At 31.2% G+C, this 10,634-nt stretch overlaps 1 protein-coding gene across 1 annotated transcript; it reads left to right on the top strand.

Annotated features, from left to right (window-relative positions):
• The first annotated feature begins 596 nt into the window (after positions 1-596).
• LOC129228083 (uncharacterized) lies at positions 597-9,828 on the top strand. The gene is made up of 3 exons (XM_054862721.1): positions 597-846; positions 6,806-6,848; positions 9,402-9,828. Exons 1-3 carry the CDS (start codon positions 655-657, stop codon positions 9,740-9,742), a joined length of 576 nt encoding a protein of 191 aa, XP_054718696.1. The 5' UTR covers positions 597-654; the 3' UTR covers positions 9,743-9,828.
• The last annotated feature ends 806 nt before the right edge of the window (positions 9,829-10,634 follow it).

Below are 10,634 nucleotides of genomic sequence, written 5' to 3'. Positions count from 1 at the left end.
TGTTTACGTCAACACGACACACGTGATGCGCAACCGTGGCAATGTTTTAGGTGCAGACGCAGTTTTATAAATCACCGCAAGGTAGCGTATTCGAGCGCTGGAGTTCCGAATATAATTTTCGTTGTCTCGGAATCTTTTGATTAATTTAAAATTGATCGTATTAAGAGAATAAGGTTTAAGAAAAAAAATCTGCTCTTAATTTTGCTAACAATAGGGCCATTTTGTCTTTTTTTAATGTTTGAATCAAAATCGAGCTTTTCATTTATTGACTGCATGCATTTTCGAATCCGCGTGCTTTTACATCCTTCAGAACCCGTTTCAGCCACTCTTCCCGCTCCCGCTTGTGACTATTTTTTGTAACGAAACTCGAAAGCGAACAAGGAGCCAATCTTGCAGCTCGGCGGCAACCCTATCTTCACCCTGTAAACCGGTTGCGTTTTCCGAGCGTAGCTGTTGTCGCAACTCTGAAAACTACGTTTTCATATAGGGGACTCTAGGATCGGCTGCTCTCATTTTCCTGAAGTAGCCCTCCAGTTAAAGCATGCACTCCTTTCAAAGTTGCTCTTCCACATTTAACTGCATTACTAACTGTAAACATCAACATAGCTCGTTTTGTTTTTGTTTGCTAACTACGAAAAAAATTTATTTATAACAATGCCAGTTCAATTAATTGGAAAAGTTAGTCCTTATACTGGAAAATTGTTATTTGAATTACTTAACAATTTGAAAAATTATGGAATAGGACGAGTGGTTGTAAGAAATAGCTATCGACAGTTTCCAGAAATATCATTTTATGTCATTAGGAAAGTTGTACCGATGAGAGAAACAATTGGTCCCGGACCTGATGTAAGTTTAATTTAATAGTGAATGATGTTGTTCATTGTTGTTACCTTTCAAGCTCCTTAGAATTCTAGTAATTAATAAGACAATTCGTTTATCAAAGAATCGTATAAAGAATCATTTCGGAATCTGAAGAGTAGTTTTCTTTTTCTACTCCGATAATTAATCATCTTCTTTGCTATATTGCCAATGATAAGTTATTAGAACTGTAACTTATAGGTATAAATATATTGAAATTGTAATGCATTCTTGGGCTAACTTTGCTCAAATCTTGAACTAAGATTTTGAAAATAATTTTCTTTATAGCTTAGATTTTAATTTGAAAATGCATATTATGTTCATTGATTTTTCTTTTACATTATACTTTTTTCTGTCATTTTTTGTTAACTATTTTTCTTTACCTTTAAAACTTTCATTGCTGCATCTCCTATCTTCTTCTTCCATTCCAAATTATCAAAATTTTTATTTAAAAATTTTCATTTCTTATATGCATTTTGAGTATGTTCATTGTTTGAATTATTCAAAACCAGGATTTCATAAATCTACAACCAGCTAATCTTGGCAATACAGCGGGGTTGGCTTTCTGTCGGCAGAAACTAGTTTTTGCCGTGCCAGTGGCAGAAACTGGTTAAAACCGGCAGAAACTGGCAAAAACTTAAAATCGTTTTAAAAAACAAAAGTAATTACTAAATGATATTTGTTTAGATAAACTAAAAAATAAACTTCATTTCATCATTGTAAAAAATAAAATGTTATGCTAGTGCCCTTGATATAGTTCAGAAAGGGAACTTTTCAATTGCTGATGCTCGTAATATTTGGATTAATCTAACAAAGGACGTAAATCATATGGGTTCTTAGGATAGAGGAGTGACATACAGAATTAAACTGGCATTAATGTTTGTAATTTGCTCACAAATAAGCTTCATCTAAATTGCTGGTGATTGAAATTATCATGTGCTTCAAGAAAGAAAGTGTCAAATTTTACTTGCCAGTATTAATCTAGATTTTGTACCTAATATCACAGCTTTGCAAAACAAATTGGCACCACTTCTCGAAACTCATTTTTCCAGTCGAATTTTTACCACTACTCTAGTTACTACATGATGGACCGGTTTAAAAAATATGTAAAATTTGAAAGTTTCATGAATATTTCTTGTTTCTCAATGCATTGCCTGCTAGCTTGTTGCAAGAATATTCTAAAGTTTCTCATTCGTGCATATTAAATTGAGAAACTATTTATATTTTAAGAACCACCGTTTCCAAGTAGTAACTGCAGGGTCCACACAATACACAATGTAAAATTTGATTCTGAATTGTGATAATATTGTAAATTAAACTGCTTTGGTTAACAATTAATTCTTTTTTCCATGCATTTTCTACTGTCTGTCAATATTTTTTTTTTTTTTTTTTTTTTTTTTTTTTTTTTTGTCATTTTGAGAGTTTTTGCCAGTTTCTGCCGAAAATCTGGTAGAAAGTGGTTTTTGCCATGCCAATTTTAACCGGTTTCTACCAGTGGTTTTAACCACTCCGGCAGAAACTTGCCAGCCCTGCAATACAGTCCCCGCCGCCTTTTAAAATTACATTTGTTCTGAGGACACTTGATTATATAAATCTGCTGATTTTATAAACCAGCATACCTACACTCACTTAAAAAATGAAAGTTTTTGAAGTATAAATACCCTAAAAATGGAATGAGTTATACTTCATTTATTTTTGTTTGAAGCATTCCAAAATACAGTTGACATTTTAAATAACATGAGGTATACACATTTCTTTTTATTTGCACAAGGGTTTTAATTAAACATCAATACTCCAGTATTTTTCCATGATTGGAGAGTTAAGATTCAATATCATTTGGAAGTCAACAAAATGTTTTGTAACTTTCAACATAAAATTTTTCCTCTTTGCTCTATAGTGCATCCGATAACATCAAGCACTTTTCTGACATCTGTTGGAGAGGGCAAGTTTGGCTCTGAGATTCCTTCACTTCTTGGTGCTCTTTTATCAATTATTTTACGTATGATGTCTAAAAGTTTGATTGTATAAAACGGCGATACTGATTTTTTTAACGACGGTTTTTGCATGTTTTGATATTGCACTGCAATGATTCTGTTCTTCCAGTTTAGATTTTAAAAGGTGGCTAATTTTATAATCCAGGATTTTATTAGTGGAGGGTACTGTACTTTCAAATCGCATACATAATTATGCATACTGAATGAACTCAACTAATGTCTGCATATTTTTTTCTATTAGTGTTCCACATTCATGGAGTAGTGAATAAAATATGACAATGTATATAAAGTACAAATTGAGAATGGAAAAGGTTAAAAAACCATCAAACAGCTGTTTCGGCACTCTAAAATACAAGTGCCATCATCAGTGCATTAAAAAGGAAGACAGGTTCACCCAACTAAAACACAGTCGAGGCGAACCCATTTTTTAACCTTTTTCCATTCTCAATTTGTACTTTATATACGTTATCATATTTTATTCACTATGCAGTACAAAGTTTTCGACTACTTTTTATGTATTCATGGAGTAATTTGAAACATTCACTGATCAAGGAGCCAAACATAGAAAGTTATTAGCAATTCTTTTAATGGAGTATAATTTTCAACTTGACACATCATTTTATATTTTACTGCAATTTCTGTAAATGTATTAGAATTCTGCTATATCATAGTTTGGTGTACTAAGTAGTGATTCTCAGCCTGTGGTCAGCAAGTAATTTTTATGTATTCTGCAAACAACTAGTGAAAATTAATCTTGAATCTAGGGGCAAAAATTAATGTACATGCACAAAGTTAATCTTATTTCTCCTAATATAATTGTCGTTAAAATATTATTTCTATTGTATGTAGTCTTCTTAGGAGTAGGAAAAGTTTCAAGTGGTCCTCAGGTGTGGAAAGGTTGAGAACCAGTATACCAATATAACAAAAGACCAAGATCACATGTTTCAATTCTTATACTATATACTTTATTGACAGTGCTTGAAATCAAAAAACCACCTGGGTGCTAGGGCTGGGTGAGGTAGCAATTTCTACATTGTGATGCAGCATCAAACTTACACTACGATATGTTGAGATGGATCTTTTTTTTTTTTTTTTAAGCTTTACTTAAACTTGCTTGTAAAAGCGCAAGTTAGAAATCAATATTACAGGCATGTGTTTTGAGATTATTATGATGAGCCTTTTTTTTGATGCAAAAAGATGTGAGCTTATGTGAGCAAAGCCACGTATATTCCATTCACAAATTCGCATCTTTTTGCTTTTGAAAAGGTGATCTTTGAAACACCGGAATACGTATCCGCAATTTTTATTATTATTTTTCACTTTTAAGCAATGAAGCATATTTGAATAAAATAATTTTTGTTAGCAGTAAGCGTGAGGCTGGAGTCCGAGAACTGCTAAATAACACATAACTTACTGATTAAAAATTCATCTCTATTTGCGTGTAAGGACTTTTTTCAATTAATAACAGGAAATTCCCAGCTTTTATGACTAGTTCAAGCCATGAAAAAATAAATGAACAAATAACTAACAGTTAAAATAAATAAATAAATAAAATCAAGCATCTGAAGGGTAACATTAGATTGCAATTATGTACCCTTTTCCAAAAATGTAAGCATCCTGCAGGTATTGCATCATATCAGACCTTATATGTTGAAGTAAATCACTTCTATTCATTTTTTTTTCTAACTCTTGAACTAATAAATTATGTTTTTACCTCATGTCTCACGTACTGCATTTTGGATTTTGATCTATTATTTTTATTTTAGTTTTGGTACAGATGTGATATACCCCCCCCCCCCCCATTTGGTGACATCTGATTTTTTGCACAAAATTGAAATATTTTTCTCGCCAATGAAGCGATAATTTTTTAAGCATGGCATCCCTGGTGAAACTAACCCGTGTTTGGCAACGCGAATCTTGTTACTCGACGTTAAATCCCGGTTATCACAAATTTGCCATTTCAACTGCGCTTGCACGTGAACTTGGCTGATAAAATCTTGCTGAAATTAATTACAAACATTTTAAATTTGTTAATAAATACGAGAGAGCAACAGATAAAAATTAGAAATCACAACGCTTTCTCCGATTTAGTTTTTAGGCCTCGGTAAAGATTGAGTTTTGCGTCTTAATTACTAATGGATTCTGATTTTTCTGTCAAACAAAGGCCCTTTTCAAGGCCAGGTTTTTAACCCCAGAAGAGCGTACTCGAATTGCAGCATCACTTCTAATACAAAGTCGAACCCTCAACCTAAATAAAAATGCATGATACTAAGCTGTTTACACCTAACGTAAAATGTCTGCAAAAGACGGATAACTGTACTCATAATCCAATCATTATTAAAGTACACAACATGTTTTACGTTTATGATAAATAAATATTTACAAACCATTAAATATTGAAGTGTCATTTTCTCTTTACATTATAAAGATTATCAGTTATTCATATCCGTAGTTTCATATAATGCATCACGAAATCGCTGTGAAAATTTTCTAATTGCATTCATTAATTTGTTGAGAGTCTAGCTCAGCCTTAATATAAACAAGCAACACGAAATCTTAAAACAGAAAGCCCAAAAGGCTAAGTCTGCGGGCAAGCGCAGTTGAAATGACAAGTTTGTGATAACCGGGATTTAACGTCGAGTAATCTTGTTCAAACATGTTTACTTGGGTTGTTTACTCAGTTTCACGCAGGAGAGATACGTGTTGTTTCGTGCAATATACCTTACAGGAAAGCTTATTTTGTGTTAGTTTAAATTCAGTAGTTGTGTTTTGAAGTAAAAACATTAGAAAATGCCAATTTCTTAAAACTTGAACGTTAATTAAAAGTCAACTCCAACGTGGTGTGTATCTGTAACGTGCCATTGTCATATGATGTTTTGTTTTGGACTGAGTGTGAGGATTTATACCATAAAAAGGTAAGTTCTTTATTTTTATTTTAGAATTCACATAAAAACTCACTTCCGAAATTCTTCGTTTTTTACAAATCCTTGAGGGGTTCTTGTAGTTTTTAACTTTATTTTTACTGTATGTAAATTAATTTTACAAAAATAGTATGGTTATTTTGTTCTAAAAGTTAATTCTTATCGATGCCACGAATTATTTAGACATATTCTATTAACGTGCCTTCTTTAAGTATTGAATTTCTGAAAATAAGTTGACACCAGCATTTTACAAAAATATAAAAGTGTTATTTTATGTAAAATATAATAGGTATTTTGAGAGCATGTCTGTATAGCAAATAAATGTATGGTATTTTTGTATTGTTTATGTTTAGGATGTTTTGTTGAGACATTTCTACTTTTCATACATCGAAATTTGAGTAAATAAGCGCTTTTTTGGCTGAAATAGTTACGTATTTTGGGGAAGTTTTCCGCTTTAAACATTGCGATTTGAATCGCTTTGATCTTTTTTAGCAGAGCATGAAAAAAGTTTTTGTTCGATGAAATGCATGTTGGAAAATAGCTTTTATTTCTATTGGTATATATTTCATTGGTGAGCTGTTATAGTAATTTGTCAATTTAAGCATTTTAAATACTTTCTAGTAATTGTTCTTTGTCTACAAAACCTTTCTAGTTTCTGGTATTTTTGAAGCGTATATTTGTGAAGTTTTTTGTTGTGGTTTTATGTTGTTTTTATATATATTGTGTTCTGAAGTGCTTTGATCATGTTTTTTTATCTGATTTTTTCCTGTTGGCGCTAAAAAAAGCATCGCTAAAAACGATGTATGACATATGTTGTCATACATCGTTTTCTTGGCGACGCTTTCTTGGCGCCAACGGGAAATTGCCAAGGGTGGGGTATATCACATCAGTTCCATCATATTTCATATTGCTTAAATAGTTAATTGTTTCCGTATTTTAACAATTTTTTTTTTGAGGTGCTTTTGTCTCCTGTTATATATTTTTAAGCAGACTCGTGACAACTGAAACCTAATATTCATTTTATACTTTCAGGAACTGGTATATGGAAATGTGTGGGTAGATGAAGTTTATCGTGGTAAGTGTTTTCCTCATTCTTTTTTTTTTCTACCCCTTTCAATTGTCCCTTTTATGATTTAATTTGTGAGAAAAACTGCTATACGTATATTTTTGCAGCTAATAAATGGGGATGATTCTAACAATATTTCGGATGTAAACAAATAATATTTTTGCTTCCTGCCCCTTACATTAATCATAACAAAAGTAATAGGGAAAAAAATTCGAACTATGCAACCCAAAATTGTGTTTCTGAGTAATCAATATGATTTTATAATTAATACTGCCATATGAATATCTTATAAAAAAACTTGATTTCCCTGAAAAATCCACTGGTTTTGTAATTAGTGTGTTGTTTGTAGACTCGCATATTTTCGAGAGGGGGAAAAAACATTTTTTCCCCTCTCAACAACTTACAAATTTTGACTTTATTCTTTCATGTTTTTTTTTTTTTTTTTTTTTTTTTTTTTTAAATTTATTTATTTTAAATGATTAAATACCCCATCTGCAGAAATAATTTTTGTATAATTTTTCTATTGCATAGAATATAAAAATTACAATGGTGCTCATCCTTCCCAAGAGCATTGGCACCCCACCCCTCAATACCACAAAGACAACACTCCCAAGAGTGACAGCCCCTCAAAAATAAGGAAAATTCCTTTATAAACATCCATTTAAAAATTTTAATGCCAGCCCCCCCCCCCCTCAACTTACAGGTGCCCCCAAAATTTAGGGATGCACTAAATATTTGGTTGGTATTCGGTATACTGCCTATTCGGCAGACAAACCAAATAAACTGATATTCAGCACCTGAATAGTAAACCAATTCAAAGCTATAACAAACCCATATATTTTTTTTAATACTCCAAATAAAAGTAATAGTGTAGTTCTCTAGTACAAAATTAATTTAAATTGCTACCTAATAATACAGTCAAACCTGGTTTATTCAAGCATGATTAAAACAAATTACTGCTGAGACGAACTACACTTTGCGAGCCCTAACCTACTGTTGTTGATTATTAATTTTCGTATAAGAGTAACTATGGTTAATACAATTAATTTTAAAGGTCCCTTTGAATTTCTTTTAAGTAGATTTGACTGTACTATTATATTCGAAGTATCTTCGTCTGTGCTATCACATTCTTTGTTCTTCTCTTAATATAAAAGAAAATACTCGGGTGTTAAATTTAAATTTTGTTACTTTTCAACTTTTTGTACATCTGATGATGAATTGCATCAATCTTACAAAAACTAAGCCGTTTGAATATGAATCAGTAAACAAAAACAAAAAAAAAACAGCCTTTATTATACCAAGTGTTTATAATTTATGTTAAGTCGATTAACTGCTAATTTTTCATAACATATGCAGCTAAAAAAACTTACCATTTTACAAAAAAGGTGAGTAGCCATTTATCTATTATATTGTTATAACGCATAACAAAATTATCTTCAAAAAAAACAAAAGACAAAAAAAAAAACCCTTCAAGAGCACCTTTCCTCCCCTGAGGTTCAAACTAACTTTTACCAAATTTCACAGCTATAGGTAGGTGCTAAGGGTCTCCTGAGCATAGTAAAATGGCCCCTTTATACTTTTGAAAAGTTTTTTCAAATTCTTGGTCACCTGTAAGAATTTGCTCTTTAGCTTAAATTGAGTTTATCCTGAGAATTTTGTTAAATTAGAAACCCTCATATTCTCCAGTTCAAAATAAACGAGAAAGTTGGAACAAACTTCATCTTGTGCAGAAAAAAGAGCCCTTTGGACTGATGTAGAATGAGGGGTGAGGGAAATCCTTCATCCCCTTAATAGGTAATTTATGTGAAATTTTATCTTCAAAAATTAGTTTTGAAAAAACTCATTTGAATTTTTAAAAACACTCAGAGGTGCAAACCCTCTGAGTCTAAAGTAATGTTCTATCGAATTTCAAGGCTGTAGGTGCTTTGGATTTTCTGGGACATTTGACAACAACAGATACAATATCTTCGACAAAACTTTTTTTAGTATGTAGAGATAAAGAGTGGAAAACTTTTGTCATAACTTTGCCTGGAATGAGCCTTCTAGTTTTTTTTTTTTTTCCCCTCATAAGATATTAAAAAATTGGAAGCGTGAGATGACATGGCTCAAAAGTTACCCTGCTGTAAATTCATTAGTTCTGTTTATAGTTTACAAATCTGCACATGTAGAGCACTGAAAAATAATTGAATATATTAACTTTCTCATTGGAAGTTACTTTTTATTTTAAGATTGTTTCCTGCTTTGCTAAAACTAATATAGTCAAATGTCTCATTAAATATCAATAAGGCATTTTTATAAGTTGAATATTAATTTATTTGTGTTGTTGCCTTCCATACTTCTTATTATTTTATCAGTGATTAAAGGATGCATGGAACATAGACTGTGCATACTCAGGACCTGAATATTTAGTATTCTAACGTTTTTTTTTTTTTTTGTGAAAAAAAAAAAAAAGCTTGCAATTTTAGGTGGATTAACTTTTTATTAAAAGTTACTAAAAATTGATCTTAGGTAAATGAATGAAAAAATATTGTTTGAAATAATTTTTTTTTATCTATATTTCAGGCAGAAAATTGGAAGGTCTGAAACTGTTACAGGATCCAACATATTTACCAGACTTTCACTTAATTCCCAGAGAAGAAGAGGGCAAATATCTAAATTATAAACCTCAGGATATTACAAAAATATTACCCAAATATGGTGAACTACCACCTGTGCTTGCAGCATTAGAAAAGGCAAAGAACCCAAACAGCAATGAAACTCCGAAAATGGAATTAGTGTATCAAAACTTATCCGAACAATTTGCTTACAAAATTGCAGAAGATGGTATGGTTCCTGATCACAAATTAAAAGTGAAACTTCCAGACTGGTTTAGAGTTGGTATTAAAGATCCTTCTCAGAAATGAAATTTTTTTAGTGTAAATTTTAATGTATTAGTAGAGATTCAGAATAAATGTTACTTAAATTAATCATTTTTTAAATCTTCCCTATGTGTGCATGATATTATTTTTAAATAAATATATGAATGATATCAGTATGGTTCTTCATTCCTTTTACATAGAATAGTAGAGTACCAACAACATTACTGGTTAAGGGAAAAAAATGATACTTGATAAAATCAATAACTTTTTTTTTTAAGGGGAATCTTTGTAACCCTGAAACATGTGCTTCTAATTTTTATGCATTTAAAACATTGTTAAAGGGGTCGAGCTTCCTCATAGTCTTCAAAAGTTTCATTTTATACTGTCTAAAGAAAATTTTACATACGTCCGCTATCACTCTTATTTTAACTGCTAAAAATACTTTTTACCTAAACAGATAAATGAAGAAATAATGAAGCGATAAACAAATGAATAAATAATTAATGTATGAGAAAAATATATGAGTGAGTAAAATATGGAATGAATAACAAAGTGAATTAAGGATTGAAGGAATGTTATTAAATTAATTATTGAATGAATACGTGTAGGGTGTCTACCCACCTGGAAATGTCGGGGAAATTTTTTGTACTGAAAATGTCGGGGAAATTTACTTTTGTGCGCAGAAAACCTGGAATTTTTTTAAAAATTATAACCAGTTTCAAAATATTTTACATTTTTTGCAGTTTAGTAAAATTAATTTGATAGAAATTCATGCAACTTGAAATTACTAAAAGAAAATATTTCTTTCCTTAAACCAGTTCTTCTACCCCACCTTTTGTTCCTTAGTTTTGCACAGTTCCAGTTTCTCATGGGGGTTTAGAAGTTTACATCCCCTAAACAATAATAGTTAGGTTGTTTCTGTAACTACTAATGAAAA

The sequence above is a fragment of the Uloborus diversus genome, chromosome 8 (genome assembly GCF_026930045.1).
Source record: "Uloborus diversus isolate 005 chromosome 8, Udiv.v.3.1, whole genome shotgun sequence".
Taxonomy (NCBI): domain Eukaryota; kingdom Metazoa; phylum Arthropoda; class Arachnida; order Araneae; family Uloboridae; genus Uloborus; species Uloborus diversus.
Note: the sequence above shows the minus strand (reverse complement) of the source record. Positions and strands in the feature narration are given on the sequence as shown.

Coding starts and splice junctions, on each gene's coding strand:
- LOC129228083 (XM_054862721.1), top strand. CDS start 655: ATGCCAGTTCAATTAATTGGAAAAGTTAGTCCTTATACTGGAAAATTG. Junction 847..6,805: donor CAATTGGTCCCGGACCTGAT/GTAAGTTTAATT, acceptor TTATACTTTCAG/GAACTGGTATATGGAAATGT. Junction 6,849..9,401: donor GGTAGATGAAGTTTATCGTG/GTAAGTGTTTTC, acceptor TCTATATTTCAG/GCAGAAAATTGGAAGGTCTG.